General features: G+C 46.5%; 1 protein-coding gene across 2 annotated transcripts in view; it reads right to left on the bottom strand.

Moving 5' to 3' along the window:
* Positions 1 to 25,510, bottom strand: part of DNMBP (dynamin binding protein) — a 244,984-nt gene that overhangs the window by 91,862 nt on the left and 127,612 nt on the right. For both annotated transcript variants that reach the window (XM_063962255.1, XM_063962254.1), the window contains exon 4: positions 19,301 to 21,274. In XM_063962255.1, the coding sequence (XP_063818325.1) occupies positions 19,301 to 21,274 (1,974 nt within the window). The remainder of the gene's footprint in view (positions 1 to 19,300; positions 21,275 to 25,510) is intronic.

Below are 25,510 nucleotides of genomic sequence, written 5' to 3'. Positions count from 1 at the left end.
AGTAAGTCTGGAGCTACTCTGAAACTGCTAAGTAGTTAGTAATCGCAATATTGCGAATACATCGGTCGCAATTTTAAGAAGCTAAGATTCACTCCCAGTAGGCGGCGGCTTAGCGTGTGTAACTCTGCTAAATTCGCCTTGCGACCGATCAACTCGGAATGAGGGCCATTGTACTGTATGTGTAATGCAGGAATACACGTAAACATCACAGAGTGTGAGGCAGCTGACAGGATTCATAGAACAGTGCAGTTACGTGTCAGAGACAGCCTAGTACTTGAGCCGCAATGTGCTCAGTGATACACCCACTAGACATTCCTATGTCTCACACTACACGCGTGTCAGATCCAGTACCAGCTGTGTGCCGCAGACATGTGTGGAAGGGAACACGGCATGACACTGCACTACAGTCTCCTCTCACCTGACAACGTCAGAGTCATTATACTCATGTTTTATTTTACAGCCTATACATATTACACACAGCTATTACCTCTAGTAAAAATGAAAAATACATGAAGCATAAATGTACTATGCTGCTGGTTTTGGAAGCTGGTTTTAAATGGGCAATAATAGTATATGCAAAAACAAGCCTGGTTTTGTATTTATTATTATGTTTAATTGAAATCCAGCTGCTCAAACCACCGAAATGCACGGCGATATTGAAAAGCACTGCTTAGTAAATTTACCTCCGTCTCATTTGTATTTTGCGTAACTAAGCTGTGTATTGTATAGTACTACAACACTGTACTAAACATTACCAGTAATACTTTATAAAGAAGTGTAAATAAATAAATGAAAAGAAAAACCTACATTTGCTGTACAGTGCTAAAACAGCAGGAACACACAAGGGAGGGGTTTCTCTTTGCCCATAAACCCTACACACACACACACACACACACACACACACACACACAAAGGGAGGGGTTTCTCTTTGCCCATAAACCCTACACACACACACACACACACACACACACACACACACACACACACACACACACACACACACACACACACACACACACACACACACTCTCTCTCTCTCTCTCTCTCTAATGCTGGACCTACATGATCTTCCACTACCCCTATTCTTGTCATTGGTGACAACTTTAAAGGATGATCTTGTTACCCCACATCATATGATTTAAAAAATGCATTTCAAAGCAATGGTTAGTGGTGGCACAAATATTGCAACTGTGCAAGTACCTACAGAGATGCTCCTATATCACATTCAAGACAGGGTGTTACTACTTACCTGCTGGGACAACTCTTCCGAAAAAGAGCCATCCTGTCAAAGAAGTGACTTCTGGGTTTATGTCACGAGTGTCCTAACGCGCATGCACTACCATAGGCCAGAACATGCGCAAGCAGCAATGTATGGAGAGCGATCCTGAGGTGAATTTTAGCAGAAAGAAGTCTAATACATCCCACCCAGCATGAGAGGTCCTGCCAAATCTAACCTGGTGATGCCCGCCGGTATCCGGACTCCAGGTCGACACAAATTAGGTCGACGTCATAAATAGGTCGACACTGACAAAAGGTCGACATGAACAAGGTCAACATGGTGAAAGGTCAACATGAGTTTTTAAAAATAAAAATATTTTTTTTACTTTTTCACACTCTACGATCCACGTGGAATATGATTGGGAACGATAACCTGTGCCGAACGCAGCGGTAGTGGAGCGAGGCACCTTGCCGGGAGCACGGCGAGCAAAGCGAGCCATACGAGGGGACATGGTGCACTAATTGGGGTTCCTGGTCACATTACAAAGAAAACGACACCCCCCAAAAAAAAAACTCATGTCGACCTTTTGTCCGTGTTGACCTAAGTGGAGTCGACCTTGAGTCCCAGACCCATGCCTGCCCAGGTGCGCTGAAAGATGGGGGGGGGGGTACTTATTACTTGGGCCAGCTGGAGGGGCCCAGTCTGTGCCCATGCCAGCTGCCTACGGGGAACAAATGTCCCCCTTTGCAGTGATTGCTACCGCTTCCTGGCGATGCACATAGTATTTTCCACTCATTTTTTGGGGGTACCTGAGCCCTGCAGCTCTCTCAAAGGCAATGCGCCTGTCTATCCAGAAAAGCTGCAGTGAATGTGAGGCAATAGAATAAATGATTCCTATAAATGATAACCTAACATATGTTATTTCCAATAAGCAGGCATTGCTGCAGCATACACCAGTGACATAAGCCAGCGAGAAGCCTCATCTCTCTCTTCCCTCCCTCCCTGTCCCAGTGGATCTGTCACTCTCACATTGTGAGTTAGGGGAGAGCACAGGATTCCACCCCCTCCCCCAGCATATTAACCCTACACCCGCCAGCACCAAGTAACTGCACATTTGGGTCAACTTCCAAAATCAAATCTTGCACTGCGTATTACAGGCGCAGGATAAAGTAGGATTTTTTAAAATGTTTTTATTCGATTAATTTTTAGGTGTAATATTTAGGGGTCTATTCATGAAGCAGTGAAAACGTGGAGAAGTGAGCCAGTGGAGAAGCTGCCTGTGGCGACCAATCAGCATTGCAGTAACATTTATAATCTGCAGCTGATTGGTTGCCATGGCTCACTTCTCCAATCTTTTCACTGCTTCATGAATAGACCCCTAAATGAGGAGATTATATAACAATGTGGAGTTTTGTTTCATTATCAGTCACTTACACACAAACACAGAGTTTGAGGCTGATAAGAACCAGTTGGCCCATCTAGTCTGCCCTACTCACACTTATTTGATGGGTTTATTATTCTGGCATTGCTCAGGGGTATATACTTTGATGGTTTCGCATCTTACTGGAGTAATTTAAAATTTAGCAAAGCAACACATTTGAATGGAATATAATTGTGATTTAATAAACAATTTTGGAACCGCTGTACATAAAAGCAATAGTTTTTTTTGTTTGTTTTTTTAAACGCAAAAATAGAATCATTTGTAAGCATATTTCAGAAAAATGCAAATTTGTCAATAAAACGACTGTCCACATATGCTTTCTTATACTGTACTCATAGGTGTATAATGGGTGCACCCAGGCCCCCTCGTCCGTGTTCCTGGAGAGCTGCGCACACTCAGACTTTGGCATAGTGCCAGCATCTGCTGAGGGGGGGGGGGCATAGAGACTGCACACGGCCCCCTTCTCTTCACACATCGCTGGTCCTACTGTGAGATCCCTAGCACACTGCTTTCCCTATGTGTCTAATGGTGCCCATGCACTTGTGCGATTGCATGCGATGTGATATCGGGCCCGATTTCCCTTGAAGCTCACATTGCGATAAATCCCATCGATAGTGCTTTTTGTGCATTTGATGCGCATACAATCATGTGTCCAGGAAGTGAGCTAAATATCACACAGATTGCACGTCGCAGTGCGATAAATAGAATGTGGTAAAAATAAGATTTTAAACCTACCGGTAAATCTTTTTCTCCTAGTCCGTAGAGGATGCTGCGGACTCCGTAAGGACCATGGGGTATAGACGGGCTCCGCAGGAGACATGGGCAGTCTGAAGACTTTAGGATAGAATGGGTGTGCACTGGCTCCTCCCTCTATGTCCCTCCTCCAGACCTCAGTTAGAGAAACTGTGCCCAGAGGAGACGGACAGTACGAGGAAATAATTTTTGTTAATCTAAGGGCGAGATACATACCGGCCCACACCATCCACACCGTATAACCTGGAACATACGCAACCAGTTAACAGTATAAACAAAACCGTATCAGCCAACGACTGATCTTAACTGTAACATAACCCTTATGTAAGCAACAACTATATACAAGTCATGTAGAAATATGTCCGCACTGGGACGGGCGCCCAGCATCCTCTACGGACTAGGAGAAAAAGATTTACCGGTAGGTTTAAAATCTTATTTTCTCTTACGTCCTAGAGGATGCTGGGGACTCCGTAAGGACCATGGGGATTATACGAAAGCTCCAGACCGGGCGGGAGAGTGCGGATGACTCTGCAGCACCGATTGAGCAAACATTAGGTCCTCATCAGCCAGGGTATCAAACTTGTAGAATTTTGCAAAAGTGTTTGAACCCGACCAAGTAGCTGCTCAGCAAAGCTGTAAAGCCGAGACGCCTCGGGCAGCCGCCCAAGAAGAGCCCACCTTCCTAGTGGAATGGGCCTTTACTGAATTTGGTAACGGCAATCCAGCCGTAGAATGAGCCTGCTGAATCGTGTTACAGATCCAGCGAGCAATAGTCTGCTTAGAAGCAGGAGCGCCAACCTTGTTGGCTGCATACAGGACAAACAGTGCCTCTGTTTTCCTAATCTGAGCCGTCCTGGCTACGTACATTTTTAAGGCCCGGACTACATTAAGGGACTTGGAATCCTCCAAGTCTCCCGTAGCCACAGGCACCACAATAGGTTGGTTCATATGAAACGATGACACCACCTTGGGCAAAAATTAGGGATGAGTCCTCAACTCAGCTCTATCCACATGGAAAATGAGATAGGGGCTTTTGTGAGACAAAGCCGCCTATTCGGACACCCGCCTTGCAGATGCCAAGGCCAACAACATGACCATCTTCCAAGTGAGAAAATTTTTATTCACCTGTATGAAGAGGCTCAAACCAGTGAGATTTTAGGAACTGTAACACCACGTTAAGGTCCCATGGTGCCACTGGGGGCACAAAAGGAGGCTGGATGTGTAGCACTCCCTTTACAAAAGTCTGGACTTCTGGGAGAGAAGCCAATTCCTTCTGGAAGAATATAGATAGGGCCGAAATCTGTACCTTAATGGAGCCTAACTTTAGGCCCATATCCACTCCTGTCTGTAGAAAGTGGAGAAAACGGCCCAAGTGGAAATCTTCCGTAGGAGCATGCTTGGCTTCACACCAAGAAACATACTTCCTCCAGATACGGTGATAATGTTTCGCCGTCACCTCCTTCCTATCCTTTATCAGAGTAGGGATGACTTCCTCCGGAATACCTTTTCCAGCTAGGATTCAGTGTTCAACCGCCATGCCGTCAAACGTAACCGCGGTAAGTCTTGGAACACGAAGGGCCCCTGCTGCAAAAGGTCCTCCCTGAGAGGAAAAGGCCCAGGACCTTCTGTGAGCATCTCCTGAAGATCTGAATACCAGGCCTTTCGAAGCCAATCTGGAACAATGAGTATTGTCTGCACTCTTTTTCGTCTTATGATTCTCAATATTTTTGAGATGAGAGGAAGAGAAGGGAACACATAGACCGACTGAAAACATCCATAGTGTCACCAGGGCGTCCACCGCTACTGCCTGCGGGTCCCTTGACCTGGCACAATACCTCTGAAGCTTCTTGTTGAGGCGTGACGCCATCATGTCTATTTTAGGAAGTCCTTAAAGACTTGTTATCTATGCAAAAACTTCTTGATGAAGTCCCCACTCTCCTGGATGGAGATCGTGTCTGCTGAGGAAGTCTACTTCCCAGTTGTCCACTCCCGGAATGAATACCGCTGACAGAGCGCTTACGTGATTTTCTGCCCAGCGCAGAATCCTGGTGGCTTCTGCCATTGCCACTCTGCTCCTTGTCCCGCCTTGGCGGTTTACATGAGCCACAGCTGTGACGTTGTCTGATTGAATCAGAACCGGTAGGTCGCGAAGAAGATTCTCCGCTTGTCGTAGGCCGTTGTATATGGCCCTCAATTCCAGTATGTTGATGTGTAGACAAGCCTCCTGGCTTGACCATAGTCCCTGAAAATTCCTTCCTTGTGTGACTGCTCCCCATCCTCGGAGGCTCGCGTCCGTGGTCACCAGAACCCAGTCGTGAATGCCGAACCTGCGACCCTCTAGAAGGTGAGCACTCTGCAGCCACCACAGGAGAGACACCCTGGCCCTGGGGGACAGAGTTATTTTCTGATGTATTTGAAGATGGGACCCGGACCACTTGCCCAGAAGGTCCCACTGAAAAGTCCTCGCATGAAACCTGCCGAAGGGGATGGCCTCGTAGGTCGCCACTATTTTTCCCAGCACTCGAGTGCATTGATGGACTGACACTCTTATAGGCTTTAACAGGTCTTTGATCATGTTCTGGGGTTCCTGGGCTCTTTTCTACCGGGAGAAAACCCCCTCTGTTTTTCTGTATCCAGAATCATGCCCAAACAAATACAACCGAGTTGTCGGAACCCACTGCTACTTTGTAAATTTAGAATCCAGCTGTGCTGTTGTAGTACTCTCAGGGAGAGAGACACTGTCTTTAATAACTGTTCCCCTGAACTCGCTTTTATCAGGAGATCGTCCAAGTATGCGATACTTGTGACCCCTTGTTTGTGCAGGAGTACCATTATTTCCGCCATTACCTTGGTGAAATTCTTGGGCCCGTAGAAACTAGAAAGCCCCAACGGCAACGTCTGAAACTGGTAATGACAATCCTGTACAGCGAACCTTAGGTACGCCTGATGAGGAGGATATATGGGGACATGAAGGTATGCATCCTTTATGTCTAATGACACCATAAAATCCCCCCCTTTCCAGGGTGGATATCTTTGCCTTGAGAGATTCCATCTTGAATCAGAACCTCTTTAAATGTAGGTTTAGGGATTTTAGATTCAGAATTGGTCTGACCGAGCCATCCGGCTCTGGGACCACAAATAGGGCTGAATAAAACTCTTTTCCCTGTTGCACTAGGGGAACCATGATAAACACCTGCTGTTGACCCAGCTTTAGTATGGCAGCCAATACTACTTTCCTCTCCGGGGAAGTAGCTGGCAAGGCCGATTTGAAAATCGGTGTGGAAGCACCTCTTTGATGGATGTGGTAGAGGCCGGGGAGGACACTTTTTCTGTGAACTGGCCGTAGCCGGTGATCTTTTCCCTCTACCTCTACCTTTGGCGAGGAAATAAAGCCACGCCCCTTTCTGAACTTACGTGACCGCAAGGACTGCATCTGTTATTGGGGTGTTTCCTTTTGCTGTGGGGGAGCATGAGGCAAAAAAAGACGACTTACCCGCGGTAGCTGTGAAAACCATGTCCGCGAGGTCCTCCCCAAATAAAACTTCACCCTTGCATATGACTCTCTGAGTCAGCATCACCTGTCCATTGACGGGTCCGCAGGGACCTAGTAGCAGAACCTGCCATGGCCTTAGCCTTTGAACCCAAACACCCAATATTTCTCGCAGCCTCTCTCATATATAGTGCTGCGTCCTTGATGTGACCTAAGGCCAACACCATACTATCTTTATCTAGGGTGTCAATGTTAGATGACAAGTTACCAGCCCAAGCTGTAATTGCGTTACCTACCCATGCCGACGCTACTGCAGGTCTAAATAGGGCTCTGGCAGTCACATAAAATTTATTTTAAGGTAGATTGCTGCCTACTATCCGCAGGATCCTATAGGGCCACCGTATCAGGGGACGGTAATGCTACCTTCTTGGACCATGGCGTTAGGGCCTTGTCCAGCGTGGGCGAGGATTCCCACCGTAACCTGTCCTTTGAGGAGAAAGGATTTGCCATAATAATACCCTTGGGAACCTGCAGTCTAATGTCAGGAGTCTCCCAAGCTGTTTTAAATAACACGGTCAGCTCATGAGATGAGTTAGGTTATTTTTCTTCAAATATGCAGACCCTCGTGTCAGGGACTGAGGAGTCCTCTGTGATATGCAAAACAACGTTTATTGCAATAAACCTATATTGAATACTGTCGCGACCGATGGGTGCAACCTTGCATCATCCTAGTCGACACTGGAGTTGGAATCCGTGTCGGTATCAGTGTCTGCTAACTGGGTAAAGGGACATTTATGGGATCCTGAAGGGTCCTGGGACACAGTAAAAGCCATGGGTTAATTCCCTGCTTGTCTTTAGACTCTGCTTTTTCCAATCTGTAATAAAGCCACATTATCATTCAAAACATTCCACATGTCCACCCAATCAGGTGTCGGCTGTGCCGACGGAGACACCACCACCATCTGCTCCGCTACCTCCCAAGACGAGAATTCCGCTTCAGACATGTCGACACGCACGTACTGACACCCCCACACACACTGGGATAAATAAATATGGGGACTGACCCACAATAAGGCCCTTTGGAGAGACAGAGAGAGAGAATGCCAGCACACACCCAGCGCCACAATATGCTGAAAACACGGTCCCAGCCTAAATAGCGCTTTATATATATAAATATATGTACAATCTGCACCAAATAAATGTGGCTCCCCCCTCGTTTTTGTCCTCTGTTATTGTTCAGCAGGGGAGAGTCTGGGAGCACTTCTCTGCAGCATGCTGTGGAGAAAAATGGCGCTGATTAGTGCTGGAGGATCAAGTCCCGCCCCCTCGACGGCGGAATTCGGTCCCGCTCAATTTGTTTATACTGGCGGGGGTTTTATAATATATATATATATATTGCCTCAGCAGTATCTAATATCTGTGCCAGTGCTGTTTATGAGGTAATAATTGCTGCCCAGGGCGCCCCCCCCCCCCCTGCACCCATACAGTGCCGTGTGTGTGTGTGTGTGTTGGGAGCAATGGCACGCAGCGTTACCGCTGCGCATTACCTCAGGGAAGATCTGAAGTCTTCTGCCGCCTTTGAAGTCTTCTTTCTTCTCATACTCACCCGGCTTCTATCTTCCGGCTCTGTGAGGGGGGCGGCGGCGCGGGGCCGGGACGACCGACGAGGATGAGACCTATGTTCCGACCCTCTGGAGCTAATGGTGTCCAGTAGCCTAAGAAGCAGAGCCTATCATTTAAGTAGGTCTGCTTCTCTCTCCTCAGTCCCTCGATGCATGGAGCCTGTTGCCAGCAGTGCTCCCTGAAAATAAAAAAACCTAACAAAAGTCTTTTTCAGAGAAAGTCAGGAGAGCTCCCCTGCAATGCACCCAGTCGCCTCTGGGCACAGGATCTAACTGAGATCTGGAGGAGGGGCATAGAGGGAGGAGCCAGTGCACACCCATTCTATCCTAAAGTCTTTAGAGTGCCCATGTCTCCTGCGGAGCCCGTCTATACCCCATGGTCCTTACGGAGTCCCCAGCATCCTCTAGGACGTAAGAGAAAACAGCATGCGATCGCACATGCGATCCGATAAATATTGAGTGCAGCACATAAGGTCTTGAGACGCAAGGTTCGATCGGTGTGCTCACACATTGCGTCGCATGGTACATAAGATGTTAATACAATCCTGCGATTTATCGCACAGATGCAGTCGAAATTGTAGGATTGTACCAGACATCTCACAAGTGTATGGGCACCATAAAGATGTGTACACACGCTGAGATTTTGACTTTTTCGATTCTCACTGTGCGATATGGACTTAGGGGATCATTCTGACCTGATCACATGCTGCAGTTGTTCGCAGCGCAGCAATCAGGTCGGAACTGTGCATGCGCCGGCGCCTCAGTGCGCCGGTGCATGCCAAACGACCAAAGGCCGTCCAGCTGTTGTCACTGAAGAGAAGCCGGCAGTACAGCCAGAGTCTCCGGGGGCACCTCCCCCAGAAACGCTGGGCACGCCCCCTGGGTGATGTAACATGGATTTCCCACTACTCCACATCCCCTCCCCGCGAGACCATGCCCAACCTTTTTGGATGCGCAAGCAGGGGATTTATTTGCCGCTCCAGATGTCATGGACCCCGTTGCCACTTCTGGAGAACAGAAACATAAGCTGTGCTATCTTTCCTTTTATTGTACAATTTATACTTTTAAATCCTTTTATTAATTTGTATCAGTGGTGGTGAAATATCTGGAGTTTTAGATGAGCCGCTACAGGCATATCCCCTAAGTCCGACCCATTAATTTAACTAGTCCGCACCAGTAGCACTCAGCTGTATCAACAAAACTTTATTGATCTATTGTGTCAAGGAGTGATTCTTTATTGCCCATGACGAACGGTGATAAAGCACCTTTGGTGTTGCAGTAAACAAGGCTGCCATCCCCTGTAGGGCGACACTTGCACCGCTGTAGAGTTTAGTAACTGTACAATGGCTTATCCACAGAGTTGACCACTTCTAAACTGTGTATATTACAGCTGCCCACGTGAAGCTCTATTCTGCACGGTTCCTCTCAGTGTAGGGGTTATAGGTTCCGGTTCCTGACTAGGACCCTATTTCTGTGCAGTTTGTATGTTCTTCCCATGTTTGTGTACATTTCCTCCTCTCACACTCCAAAAGCAAACTGGTAGGTAAATTGGCTTCAGACTAAATAAATCCTAGTGTGTAGTATGTCATAGAGATTGTAAGCTCCTCTGGGGCACAGACTGAATGATAAAATACGCTCTGTAAAGTGTATGCTACTGTGCCCGTCTTAGAGAAGTTATACAAATACACTTCCGCCACCGTGGTCCCGCCCACTGCGGCACAAAGCAGCGAATCGCTGCACAGTACAGCGAGGGGGCGGGGTAGTGATAACGCAACTCACAGAGTCAGCATTATAACTTTAAACATAACAATAAAGCATCATTTTTATAGTTATAATGTAGACACGCTTTGCTTTAATGTTTAAAACATTACAACCGTGTCAGATTTGTCTCATCAACATAATGCCGTCAGCATTTTCACCGTCGAAGATAAATGCCACCTGTAACTGAATGCACTTGCTTTGTCCTGCAGAAACAAAGGACGACTTTGGCCGTCACGTGTGAAAACTTTCTGCTTGGTACAGTCAGGAATATTTCCTATGGAATAAGAGAATCTGGCCTCTAAAGACACGGTCCCATGACGGCCTATGACAATGTCTCCTGACCTCAGCGAAGAAACAGTTAAAGGGACTGCACCACCCCCAGCAATTAAAATCCACAAATGTCACACCCAATCACTGTTACCCTCTTCAGCCCAGAAGACCCCGCTGTTATATCCCCGCTGTTTACAGTCTCTCATCAGCTTTTCCATTTAGCTGGTGGTAAAACATTACGGGACAAGAAGGGACGGATTAAGGTTTGTGGGGGCCCCTACCAATAACATTGTCCATGTTATTAAAACGTCTAATGTGTAAATACTCCCAGCACCACAAATGTGTTAAAGACACTGTAGTGCCCCTAGTTCACATTATGCCACAGACAAACCCCAGTGTGCATATGCCATGGTGCCCCCCCCCCCCCCAACCCCCCGGGGAAAACTGTCCCATCTGCCCTGCTGTTAATCAGAGCTCTGGAGACAGATGACAATCACCTAAACTTATTAGGTTTGGAACAAATACTGTAGATATCAATTTACCACACTCCCTATTAATAATAACATATACTATATAATCTCCTTCACATCAGTAACTAATTAATGTCTGATCATTTTTTTGGCATTTCCTTAGGGGATTGGAATAATCATGCACTTAAACATAATTATTCCATTGAGAAGGTTACGGAAGGACAGGAAATGATAAATATAATGCACAGGTGTGGACTTCCCACATTAATATTTGCCTCTGAGGTCTGTAGCACTCTCGTGTCCCGTGCAGACACCATACAGACCGGGAAGCTGAAAACGGATGTAGTCAATATCTCGGCGGTCAGAATACTGACGCCGGGATCCCGAACGCCGAGAATGCAGAAAGCTGCGCCAGGGCTATTCCCACTCGTGGGTGTCCACGACACCCATAGAGTGGGAATAGAACCTGTGGCGAGCGCAGCGGGCCTGCATCGTGGCAAGCGCAGAAAGCCCACAAGGGACTTTCTAGCGCTCGCCATGCAGCCGGCATTCTGGCGGGCGGGAACCCGGCGTCGGTATTCTCACCGCCGGGATCCCATACCCGACGCCTGAAAAGCTGCTGTTATGGGGGGTGCTAACAAGACTGGTCTGTTATCTTATAACGGATGCACGTATAAATGGTTAGGAAGAATAACATTGCCCGCAGAGTCAGTTTCTGTGGGAGGACACGGCAACTTACACACTATTCTATCTCACCAGCTGTGGACACGGAGAGGTCAAAGTGAGGGAGAGGCCGGGTCACATTCTGCAGTGAGTCAAGTACAGTAACAATAGCAGAGAGGGACTGCAGCCAGATCTGTAACTGGGAGTCTCGCTCAGGGTGTGTACTCCACTCCGGCCAGGGTTCTCCTTAATACAGAGTTACTTACAGCAAGCTACAGATGTGTCCTCATACATAGTTACATAGACACTTATACATCTGTGAGCCAATGAATCTGAATCTGTATACGAAGTGCTATGGTGTCAAGTTCCGTCTGCTTCATCTGCATCTTTGTACATATTTGAACCTAGGCCCTCATTCCGAGTTGATCGGTCGCAAGGCGAATTTAGCAGAGTTACACACGCTAAGCCGCCGCCTACTGGGAGTGAATCTTAGCTTCTTAAAATTGCGACCGATGTATTCGCAATAATGCGATTACTAACTACTTAGCAGTTTCAGAGTAGCTCCAGACTTACTCTGCCTGTGCGATCATTTCAGTGCTTGTCGTTCCTGGTTGACGTCACAAACACACCCAGCGTTCGCCCAGGCACTCCCACCGTTTCTCCGGCCACTCCTGCGTTTTTTCCGGAAACGGTAGCGTTTTCAGCCACACGCCCCTGAAACGCCGTGTTTCCGCCCAGTAACACCCATTTCCTGTCAATCACATTACGATCGCCGGAGCGAAGAAAAAGCCGTGAGTAAAAATACTTTCTTCATAGTAAAGTTACTTGGCGCAGTCGCAGTGCGAACATTGCGCATGCGTACTAAGCGGATTTTCACTGCGATGCGATGAAAAATACCGAGCGAACAACTCGGAATGAGGGCCCTAATTCCTGTGCGGTTAAAGTTGCAGTCGGGTGTCTGTGGTACAGACTGAGTGGTGTTTCACTGTGTCGGCAGTGTGAATAACAGCACTGCAGATGCCTGTAAAATGACAGAATCTTCTAGATTCGTATGGGCAACGTCTACATTTTATCTCTCTACAAAATTTGATAAATCTCCCCCTGGTCTATATCGTGCTCAATTCATTTTACATTCTATGATGGGTTTTACAGACCCTGAAGCAGAGGAAAATCTCACAGCGTTCTGGCTTTTACCACCATGTTTCTCAGTGGGAGATGTTTTAATGTTTTATATTATATAATATAACACTTAAACCTCTCACTGGGATCCAGTCAGGAGATTTAGGCTGCGGGGAGAGGGGTTAGGGTTAGGCATCACCGAGGAGGGTTAGGGTAAGGATACGGGGGATGGAGGGTTAGGTTTAGGCTGCGGGAAGGGGTGGTTAGGCACTGTTGGTATTATAAATGCTGGAATACCAAGTGCCAGGATCCCGATACCATCCCCTCTCACTAGTGTGATGCCTTGGGGCGGTTGGCTTGTGCTGGCCTGGGGGGGTCCAGTGCCCTGTGTCAGGGACCCAGCAGACGAGGTCACTTGGTCGTAGTTGATGAGCAAATATTCTTGGCCAGAATTCTGCTAAGCACCTCAAATTTACTCTGTCATATTGCAGAGTTTATTAGAGTTAGTCTGATTAGTAGTACTTAGTAATTAGAGTGTGCACCTGCATTTTCGCTCGTTTTTCTATATGAAAGATAATTATGTCAATTAGTGGTAATAATAAGATTTTACTCACCGGTAAATCTATTTCTCGTAGTCCGTAGTGGATGCTGGGAACTCCGTAAGGACCATGGGGAATAGCGGGCTCCGAAGGAGGCTGGGCACTCTAGAAAGATTTATGACTACCTGGTGTGCACTGGCTCCTCCCACTATGACCTCCAAGCCTCAGTTAGGACACTGTGCCCGGACGAACTGACATAATAAGGAAGGATTTTGAATCCCGGGTAAGACTCATACCAGCCACACCAATCACACCGTATAACTCGTGATACTATACCCAGTTAACAGTATGAATATAACTGAGCCTCTCAACAGATGGCTCAACAATAACCCTTTAGTTAGGCAATAACTATATACAAGTATTGCAGGCAATCCGCACTTGGGATGGGCGCCCAGCATCCACTACGGACTACGAGAAATAGATTTACCGGTGAGTAAAATCTTATTTTCTCTGACGTCCTAGTGGATGCTGGGAACTCTGTAAGGACCATGGGGATTATACCAAAGCTCCCAAACGGGCGGGAGAGTGCGGGTGACTCTGCAGCACCGAATGAGAGAACTCCAGGTCCTCCTCAGCCAGGGTATCAATTTTGTAGAATTTTGCAAACGTGTTTGCCCCTGACCAAGTAACAGCTCGGCAAAGTTGTAAAGCCGAGACCCCTCGGGCAGCCGCCCAAGATGAGCCCACCTTCCCTGTGGAATGGGCATTCACTGATTTAAGATGCGGCAGTCCAGCCGCAGAATGCGCCTGCTGAATCGTGTCACAGATCCAGCGAGCGATAGTCTGCTTAGAAGCAGGAGCACCCAGCCTGTTGGGTGCATACAGGATAAATAGCGAGTCAATTTTTCTGACTCTAGCCGTCCTGGAAACATAATTTTTCAAGGCCCTGACTACGTCCAGTAACTTGGAATCCTCCAAGTCCCTAGTAGCCGCAGGCACCACAATAGGTTGGTTCAAGTGAAAAGCTGATACCACCTTAGGGAGAAACTGGGGACGAGTCCTCAATTCTGCCCTATCCATATGGAAAATCAGATAAGGACTTTTATATGACAAAGCCGCCAATTCTGATACACACCTGGCCGAAACCAAGGCCAATAACATGACCACTTTCAACGTGAGATATTTTAGATCCACGGTTTTTAGTGGTTCAAACCAATGTGATTTTAATAAACTCAACACCACGTTGAGATCCCAAGGTGCCACTGGAGGCACAACCGGGGGCTGAATATGCAGCACTCCTTTTACAATGTCTGAACTTCAGGTACTGAAGCTAATGCTTTCTGGAAGAAAATCGACAGAGCCGAGATCTGTATCTTAATGGAGCCTAATTTTAGGCCCATAGACACTCCTGCTTGTAGGAAATGCAGAAATCGACCTAGTTGAAATTCCTCTGTTGGGGCCTTTTTTGGCCTCACACCAAGCAACATATTTCCGCCATATGCGGTGATAATGTTTTGCAGTTACATCTTTCCTGGCTTGAATCAGCGTAGGAATGACTTCCTCCGGAATGCCCTTTTCCTTTAGGATCCGGCGTTCAACCGCCATGCCATCAAAACGTAGCCGCGGTAAGTCTTGGAACAGACAGGGCCCCTGCTGCAGCAGGTCCTGTCTGAGCGGCAGAGGCCATGGGTCCTCTGATACATTTTCTTGAAGTTCTGGGTACCAGGCTCTTCTTGGCCAATCCGGAACCACGAGTATCGTTCTTACTCCTCGCCTTCTTATTATTCTCAGTACCTTTGGTATGAGAGGCAGAGGGGGGAACACATAAAACAACTGGTACACCCACGGTGTTACCAGAGCGTCCACAGCTATCGCCTGAAGGTCCCTTGACCTGGCGCAATATCTTTTATAGCTTTTTGTTGAGGCGGGACGCCTTCATGTCCACCTGTGGCCTTTCCCAATGGTGTACAATTCTTTGGAAGACTTCTGGATGAAGTCCCCACACTCTCGGGTGGAAGTCGTGTCTGCTGAGAAGATCTGCTTCCCAGTTGTCCACTCCGGGAATGAACACTGCTGACAGTGCTAACACATGATTTTCCGCCCATCGGAGAATCCTTGTGGCTTCTGCCATCGCCATCCTGCTTCCTGTGCCGCCCTGTTGGTTTACATGGGCGACTGCCGTGATGTTGCCTGATTGGATCAGGACCGGCAGGTTTTGAAGCAGAGGCCTTGCCTGACTCAGGGCATTGTAAATGGCCCTCTGTTCCAGAATATTTATGTAGGGAAGTCACCTGACTTGACCAAAGTCCCTGGAAGTTTCTTCCCTGTGTGACTGCCCCCCAGCCTCAAAGGCTGGCATCCATGGTCACTAGGACCTAGTCCTGTATGTCGAACCTGCGGCCCTCTTGAAGATGGGCACTCTGCAGCCACTACAGTAGAGATACCCTGGTCCTTGGAGACAGGGTTATCAGCCTAATGCATCTGAAGATGCGATCCGGACCACTTGTCCAACAGGTCCCCCTGAAAAGTTCTTGCATGGAACCTGCCGAATGGGATTGCTTCGTAGGAAGCTAACATTTTTCCCAGGACTCGCGTGCAATGATGCACCGATAACTGTTTTGGCTTCAGGAGGTCTCTGACTAGAGATGACAGCTCCTTGGCTTTCTCCACCGGGAGAAACACTTATTTCTGGTCTGTGTCCAGAACCATCCCCAGGAACAGTAGACGTGTCGTAGGAACCAGCTGTGACTCTGGACTGTTTAGAATCCAACCGTGCTGTTGTAGCACTTTCCAAAATAGTGCTACCCCGACTAGCAACTGCTCCTTGGACCTCGCCCTTATAAGGAGATTGTCCAAGTACGGGATAATTAAAACTCCCCTTTTTCGAAGGAGTATCATCATTCCGGCCATTACCTTGGTAACACCCTCGGTGCCATGTACAGTCCAAACGGCAGAGTCTGGACTTGGTAATGGTAATCCTGTACCACAAATCTGAGGTACTCCTGACGAGGATAGTAAATATGGACATGCAGGTAAGCATCCTTGATGTCCCGGGATACCATGTAATCCCCCTCGTCCAGGCTTGCAATAACCGCCCTGAGCGATTCCATCTTGAACTTGAATTTTTTTATGCATGTGTTCAAGGATTTTAAATATAAAGAAGGGTCACACCGAACCATGCGGTTTCGGTACCCCAACCGTGTGGAATAGTAACCCCGTCCTTGTTGAAGTAGGGGCACCTTAAGTATTACCTGCTGGGAATACAGCTTATTAATTGCCTCTAGCACAGCCTCCCTGCCTGAGGGAGTTGTCGGCAAGGCATATTTGAGGAAACGGCGGGGGGAAGACATCTCGAATTCCAGCTTGTACCCCTGAAATACTACTTGAATGAAACAGGGATCCACCTGTGAGCGAGCCCACTGATCGCTGAAACTTTTGAGACGGCCCCCCACCGTACCTGGCTACACCTGTGGAGCCCTCGCGTCATGCTGTGGACTCAGAGGAAGCGAGAGAAGAATTATGATTCTGGGAACAGGCTGACTGGTGCAGCTTTTTCCCTCTTCCCTTGTCTTTGTACAGAAAGGAAGCGCCTTTGACCCGCTTGCTTTTCTGAAGCCGAAAGGACTGTACCTGATAATACAGTGCTTTCTTAGTCTGTGAGGAAAACTGAGGTAAAAATATTTCTTCCCAGCTGTTGCTGCGGATACGAGGTCCCAGAGACCATACCCAAATAATTCCTCACCCTTATAAGGCAGAATCTCTATGAGCCTTTTAAGGTCAGCATCACCTGTCTAGTGACAGGTCTCTAATACCCTCCTGACAGAATGGACATTACATTCATTTTGGATGCCAGCCGGCAAAATATCCCTCTGTGCATCCCTCATATATAAGACGACGTCTTTAATATGTTCTCATGTTAGCAAACTAGTATGTTTGACAGGGTCACCGACCACGCTGCAGCAGCACGCTCTGCAGGTTTCAGTCTAGTACCTGAGTGTGTAAATACAGACTTCAGGATAGCCTCCTGCTTTTTATCAACAGGTACCTTCAAAGTGGCCGTTCCTAAAACGGCAGTGCCACCTATTTTGACAACCGTGTGAGCGCCTTATCCACCCTAGGGGATATCTCCCAGCGTAACTTATCCTCTGGCGGGAAAAGGTACGCCATCAGTAACTTTTTAGAAATTACCAGTTTCTTATCAGGGGGAACCCACGCTTTTCACACACTTCATTCATTCATCTGATGGGGGAACAAAACACTGCCTGCTTTTTCTCCCCAAACATAAAAACCCCATTTTTAGAGGTTAATGTCAGAAATGTGTAACACATTATTTTTATTGCCGGGATCAAGTCACGGATGTTCCTAGTGGATTGTGTATATGTCTCAACCTTGTCGACACTGGAGTCAGACTCCGTGTCGACATCTGTGTCTGCCATCTGAATGAGCGGGCGTAAATCTATACTTTCTTTCTAAGGGCTCAGGAGAGCCCCTAGTGTGCATCCAACCTCGGCCGGGCACAAGATCTAACTGAGGCTTGGAGGAGGGTCATAGTGGGAGGAGCCAGTGCACACCAGGTAGTCATAAATCTTTCTAGAGTGCCCAGCCTCCTTCGGAGCCCGCTATTCCCCATGGTCCTTACGGAGTTCCCAGCATCCACTAGGACGTCAGAGAAAATTATTTAATAAATCCATTATTCTACCATTTAAGAAGATAAAAGGGCTGATTCAAAGTTGGGAACAAAGAAAAACAAAAAAGCACCAACGTTGCACCTGGAACAAACCCAAGCTGCAATACAAATGGTACAAATTATTTTCTTGTATGCAGGCTTAATACTGGCTGCGTTTGCATGTAACCCAAATACTAGGCATCTTTATTTTGACACTACAATTTAGAGTTCAGCTAGGAGACAAGCCTCCCCATTTTAAAACTCTGTGCTCTGCCCCTGGTTTTGCCAGGTACAAATATGGACCATTTTTAGCTCTGCTCCCATTGGGCAGCACAGATGGCATAGTGGTTAGCATTACTACCTCACAGCACTGAGGTCTTGGTACTGATTCCCACCAAGGTCCTATTTGTGTGGAGTAGTTATGTTTCCTTCCACGATCCAGAAAATGACTGGTTAATTGGTTATTGACATAATTATCCCTAGTACATATGTACAGTATGCGTGTTCATTTGATAGGCAGTATAGATTGCAAGCTCCACTGGAGCAGAGGGTGATTTGTATGAACTTATATGCTCTTTATGTGCTGTGGAATATGTGTGCGCTATATAAATAAATGGTAAGAATATAAACTCTGAATCAGCTTTAAAATGTGAAAAGTGCCAACAACACCCAACGCACATGTCCCACTTAATGAACATCTGTTGCCAAATTGGAAAGCAATATGACCAAACAGCGACAACATTATCAATATATAGTGTTCACTCTAGGAGTGAAAAGGGGCAGGGCGCCGGACTCCGGTGGCACATGTGCGCGCGCGTCCGAAATGGGGGGTGCGGCCACGCAAATTAGGGGGCGTGGCCACGCCTCCGTCATTTTAGGGGGCGGTGCGGCCCACAGACGCTACTATAGAGAGCGTCTGTGGCCGGCGACGTCACTGTTGGGGGCGTGCCCAGCACCTCCGTCGGTGCTGGGCTTCCCCCAGCCCTCTCCCAATGCGTGAATGGATGCCGCGCGCATGCGCACGGCATCTATACACGCCGGGAGGGCATGGAGCGGGCGGCTGTTCTAGCAGGGCGCCGCAAAAGGGGCAGGGCGGGTTTTGCCTGTTAAAAAACGGGCAGGGCGCGGCGCCCTGCTAAAACAGCCTAGAGTGAACACTAACATACACACCCATTACTCACTTAAACCGTTATAAACATCTTATAAATAACAAAGAAATTTAGGTAAAACTATCAAACTAAAACAAGCAAATTTTCTGTACAGTTTTATATTGAAGAACAGACTCACCTTTCAGTTGCTGTAGCTCCAGGTCCAAGCTTTCAATGTTTGAATCACAAAACTCTAAATTCTCGATCGTCTCTGCTCTTGTCATCTCATCCTGGTCTTCATCCTCAAGCATTAAGCAAAGCTCTTCTCGGGTATTTCTGTACACCTCCAATTCCCTTTCCAAATCTTCTATCTTTAAGAGTAAAAACGGACAAGGGGAGCTGTCTTCCTTGTCCACCTGCTCTAAGTCATCCGGTGTATCCATCACATCTGGAACGTCAGAGAGTATGAAGTTCTCATCGGTTGCAGTGTTCTGTCTCTGTGGCAGTTTCGGCGATGGCGTGTTTCTCTGACTGTTTGGTGGAGGCAAGGGAGCAGGTCTAGATGGTCGGAGTGCAAGAGCTGGGGATGTATTTTCCGTATATTCAGTTCTATGTAAGTTGCTCGTTGAAGGCAAGTAAGAAGAGGAGCTGGATCGATTGTGAGGACGTGGAGGTGGAGGTCTTAGTTTTTTTCTTTTTTCAGGGGATCGTTGAAGCTTTAGCATCTGTGGCGATCCCCGCATGATGTCCGTTTCAGAATTATAGTCCACAATTGAAAAATGTCGTGAAACTTTGTTGTTACCGTTTTTTCCAGGATTTGAGAGACTTTTTTCAAATTGTGAAAGTTGCTCAGTGAGCCGGGAATCCAAGTCCATAAGATCAGGTCCGGTATTCCCTCTATGTGCATCATTAACTGGGCTCTCTCGCCCTGTAGTCCACGGGCTGTTCCTAGAGTTTGGGCTATCGCGTTTTGCCTTGGAACTAGAAGAGGTTTTTGATTTTTGCCTCTGGTCCTCCAGCCAGTGAACTATGTCTTGAAGTGGAGCACTGTTTTTCCTGTTATTTATGTTTTTTGACCTTTCATTAGAACTATTCTGGACATAAGATACTTCATCAGTGGTCATTAAAGACATTGACTTCTTCAAGGACCATTTCTCCTGTGCACCATTTGATAAACAGGTTCTACCTCTTAGGTCTCTAACCGCAGTCGTAAGTAGACTAGGCCTTTGCAGTGATGTTTGTGGTATAAGAGGACTGTGTGTTTTATTTTGTGGACTAGGAGGTAGCTGAGGTGTTGAAGAACTGTGTATTTTATCATAGTCGTTTTGAATGACTTCATTATTGCATACTACACTTTGTTCTTGACTTTGGGATTTCTCTTGAGTTCCACGAGTTGTAGATGAGGAGGAATTGTCTATGTGAACGTCCCAATAATGGGGATCTGTCCCACTGTGTTCATATACAGGAGACATGTCAAGATAACAGATTGGAGCTACTGGAACAGAACTTTTTGATTGCTCCTCATGAGAAATGTTTTCTTTTTTCTCAAATTTTACAAATCTGTATGGAAAAATTCCCCTATTTCCGTATAATTCACCTTCCAGCCACCCATCCTCTAATGTGCCAATTATTCGTATTCTGTCTCCTACATCAAAATCAAGTTCTCTTTGCTCCATAGCCTGAAATTTGTACAAGGCAATTGCAAAAGTCCCCTCTTCATCTTCAAACTCTATGATTTTATTATTGTCCTTTGTTGGGATTATCTCAGTAGACTCATTATGGTTAAAGTCCTCGACTTCATGAGAGAGATGGCTGCTGTCTGCAACTCTTAAAGGGTTCAACAGTTCCACAAAACCTTCTGGGAAAATTCCTCTTCTTCCATTAAGTTCCCCCTCGAACCAACCAGGTTCTGGAACTCCAGTTATGGTGATGATATCTCCTTCCCTAAAATCTAACTCCTCTTCCAGTTGGGCGGAGAGTCCCATTATTGCCTTTGCCTGTCCAATTGCATGACTTGGGAGTTCAACCGTCAAGTTTTGGCAAAGCTGACGGCTTGTGGAGGAGAGAAAAAATTCCTGGACACACGACAGTGGGAAAAATCCTCTTGAGCCCCAACAATTCCTCCCTTGAAGCCAACTGGAAGCCAGGGTTCCCTCCAATACCACGAGATCCCCTGAAATACAAAATAAAAAAACAGGAGATGTAATATAAATTAATATGAAATAAGCTGAATGTGAATATGAAGCAATATGTAACATTAGCCCTTATATATGAATAACTACATCGTGTAATCTAAACTCAGTGTTAATCAAATGAAGGCTAAACCAAGACCATTAAAACATATGGAAAATAAAACTGGGAAGACAAAAAAGTTAAATAAAAATCAGTCAGCAGTGCCACCTGCTGGTAATGCCATGAATTGATTCACTAGGTTATATTAGTCCACATAGGTACTGCATTCGATAAATAAAATCACTTAAATGGGAGGGATTGTGAATCCAAATATTTATAGTTTAGTAGCAAAATGTAGTTTATTAATAACTAATATTAATATGAATACAAACTGCTTTATGAGGGTGAATTTAACTTCAAATGGGCTCTGAAGACCCACTTCTTCACCAAACCCAGCCAGCTCTCATCCTGACCCTATGTTCCATGCTCTCTCTCTCTCTACCCCATCTATGTCACCCCTGTCTGTCTGCCCTACCCCTTTATAATGTAAGCTCTCACGAGCAGGACCCTCAACCCCTCATGTTGTTCCTTCTCGTACTTAAACCTTCTTTGCCGGCACCTAACACCGCGGTTTTCTGCCACCCTGATACTTATGTCAGTGTCGTCTGCTGCTGTAGCTATGTTTATTTACCCTGCACTTGTCCTATATTGTCTTCAACTGTAAGACACTATTTTCCTGTTTTGATTATTTTGTTTATGCACTCTGTAATTGGGCGCTGTGGATCCCTTGTTGCACCATATAAATAAAGGATAATAATAATAATAATAATAATAATAATAATAATGATGATGAATGAAAAATATGTTTCAACAGGACAGGGTTCATTTATGTAGCATTACAAAAAAAAAAGTATGTACAGGTCACCATTTAGTCATACAAATTGTACTGATTGCGATTTTTACAGAAGAATTTCGGTAAGCAATTAAATTCAATACAATCATAAAATTGATTGTATAGCATTCAGACAGAATTAAATCTATAGTAAAAAAATTGAGGGTGCTCAGTGGAAGTGAGGTACATGCCACAAGTCGCACGGGCCCCTTTTCGACTAGATATGTCTAGTACTGGAATACCAGGGATTTGTATCATGCTACTGGTGAGAAATAGGTAAATGCCACTATGTTAGCAGTTAGTGGAGTGGACACTAGATGGCAGACCAGATTTGACATGTGCCTCTTTTCCTCTGGGCTCCACAATTAGCTTAAGCAAGGATCTCTCAATGTTGGCCTGTGGTCGGTATAGTAACAGTGCCTTCCGAGTTCAGAGTATAACCCATAAGACCTTGATACACAGGGGGAAATGAAAGGCTACCATTTTCAATATCCCAGATTTTTGGAGATTTTGTTCAATGTTTTTTAAATGACCGCGTCAATAAAAATACAAAATACGTCATTATTCAAACCCATGGCTCAGTACATTTATCTGTCTCTTCTCCAGAGTGATCTGGGTGAAACATTTGTTACACCTTCCCATAAACCTACACAAAAAACTTCCCACAGAGATGGTATTTTCACAATTTTGTCATTATTCTTTCTTTAATACACTAAAACATTAAGTAAGTGCAATATGGAGGGGGCATATTTTCACATTTCAAATACAATACAATCAAATGACATATTAAAAAAATCAGAAGATAGAGGAAGACCTTTCCTACATACAGTACACAAGCCTAATATGACTGCTTGCTCGCAACTAGCAATGGTTTTGTGTCTATTTAAAAGCCTACAAAAGGCTTTATAATCTCTGAGAGAGCTAAATACCCAGGATTGGGCCATAGTCTGATTATAAACACTCTGGCGGAGTCTCAATCAATCCAATATATTAATAATAAGAATTTACTTACCGATAATTCTATTTCTCGGAGTCCGTAGTGGATGCTGGGGTTCCTGAAAGGACCATGGGGAATAGCGGCTCCGCAGGAGACAGGGCACAAAAGTAAAGCTTTTACAGGTCAGGTGGTGTGTACTGGCTCCTCCCCCTATGACCCTCCTCCAGACTCCAGTTAGGTACTGTGCCCGGACGAGCGTACACAATAAGGGAGGATTTTGAATCCCGGGTAAGACTCATACCAGCCACACCAATCACACCGTACAACTTGTGATCTAAACCCAGTTAACAGTATGATAACAGAGGAGCCTCTGAAAGATGGCTTCCTAAACAATAACCCGAATTAGTTAACAATAACTATGTACAAGTATTGCAGATAATCCGCACTTGGGATGGGCGCCCAGCATCCACTACGGACTCCGAGAAATAGAATTATCGGTAAGTAAATTCTTATTTTCTCTATCGTCCTAAGTGGATGCTGGGGTTCCTGAAAGGACCATGGGGATTATACCAAAGCTCCCAAACGGGCGGGAGAGTGCGGATGACTCTGCAGCACCGAATGAGAGAACTCCAGGTCCTCCTTTGCCAGGGTATCAAATTTGTAAAAATTTACAAACGTGTTCTCCCCTGACCACGTAGCTGCTCGGCAGAGTTGCAATGCCGAGACCCCTCGGGCAGCCGCCCAAGAGGAGCCCACCTTCCTTGCGGAATGGGCCTTAACAGATTTAGGCTGTGGCAGGCCTGCCACAGAATGTACAAGTTGAATTTTGTTACAAATCCAACGAGCAATCGACTGCTTAGAAGCAGGTGCACCCAACTTGTTGGGTGCATACAGTATAAACAGCGAGTCAGATTTTCTGACTCCAGCCGTCCTTTAAATGTATATTTTTAAGGCTCTGACAACGTCCAACAACTTGGAGTCCTTCAAGTCGTCTGTAGCCGCAGGCACTACAATAGGCTGGTTCAGGTGAAACGCTGATACCACCTTAGGGAGAAAATGCGGACGCGTCCGCAGCTCTGCCCTATGTCGAATGGAAAAATAAATAAGGGCTTTTATAAAACAAAGCCGCCAGTTCAGATACTCTCCCGGGCGAAGCCAGGGCCAGTAACATAGTCACTTTCCATGTGAGATATTTCAAATCCACATTCTTTAGTGGTTCAAACCAATTTGGATTTGAGGAAATCTAAAAACTACATTTAGATCCCACGGTGCCACCTTAGGCACCACAGGAGGCTGTATATGCAGTACTCCTTTGATAAAAATCTGGACCTCAGGGACTGAGGCCAATTCTTTTTGGAAGAATATTGATAGGGCCGAAATTTGAACCTTAATAAATCCCAATTTGAGACCCATAGACAATCCTGATTGCAGGAAATGTAGGAAAACGACCCAGTTGAAATTCCTCCATCGGAGCACTCCGCTGCTCGCACCACGCAACATATTTTCGCCAAATACGGCGATAATGCTTCGCGGTGACTTCCTTCCTTGCCTTTATCAAGGTAGGAATGACTTCTTCTGGAATGCCTTTTCCTTTTAGGATCTGGCATTCAAACGCCATGCCGTCAAACGCAGCCGCGGTAAGTCTTGAAAAAGACAAGGACCCTGCTGAAGCAGGTCCCTTCTCAGAAGTAGAGGCCACGGATCGTCCGTGACCATCTCTTGAAGTTCCGGGTACCAAGTCCTTCTTGGCCAATCCGGAGCCACTAGTCTTACTCCTCTTTGCCGTATAATCCTCAATACCTTTGGTATGAGAGGCAGAGGAGGAAACACATATACGGACTGGTACACCCAAAGTGTTACCAACGCGTCCACAGCTATTGCCTGCGGATCTCTTGACCTGGCGCAATAACTGTCCAGTGTCTTGTTGAGGCAAGACGCCATCATGTCCACCATTGGTTTTACCCAACGGTTTAATAGCATGTGGAAAACTTCTGGATGAAGTACCCACTCTCCCGGGTGAAGGTCGTGTCTGCTGAGGAAGTCTGCTTCCCAGTTGTCCACGCCCGGGATGAATACTGCTGACAGTGCTATCACGTGATTCTCCGCCCAGCGAAGGATCCTGGCAGCTTCTGCCATTCTGTTTCTTGTGCCGCCCTGTCTGTTTACATGGGCGACTGCCGTGATGTTGTCCGACTGGATCAACACCGGTCTTCCTTGAAGCAGAGGTTCCGCCTGGCTTAGAGCATTGTAGATTGCTCTTAGTTCCAGAATGCTTATGTGAAGAGACTTTTTCAGGCTCGACCACACTCCCTGGAAATTTCTTCCCTGTGTGACTGCTCCCCAGCCTCTCAGGCTGGCATCCGTGGTCACCAGGATCCAATCCTGCATGCCGAATCTGCGGCCCTCCA

This window comes from Pseudophryne corroboree, chromosome 3 (assembly GCF_028390025.1).
Source record: "Pseudophryne corroboree isolate aPseCor3 chromosome 3, aPseCor3.hap2, whole genome shotgun sequence".
Taxonomy (NCBI): domain Eukaryota; kingdom Metazoa; phylum Chordata; class Amphibia; order Anura; family Myobatrachidae; genus Pseudophryne; species Pseudophryne corroboree.
The sequence above is the reverse complement of the archived record's forward strand: the minus strand, read 5'-3'. Positions and strand labels throughout refer to the sequence as shown.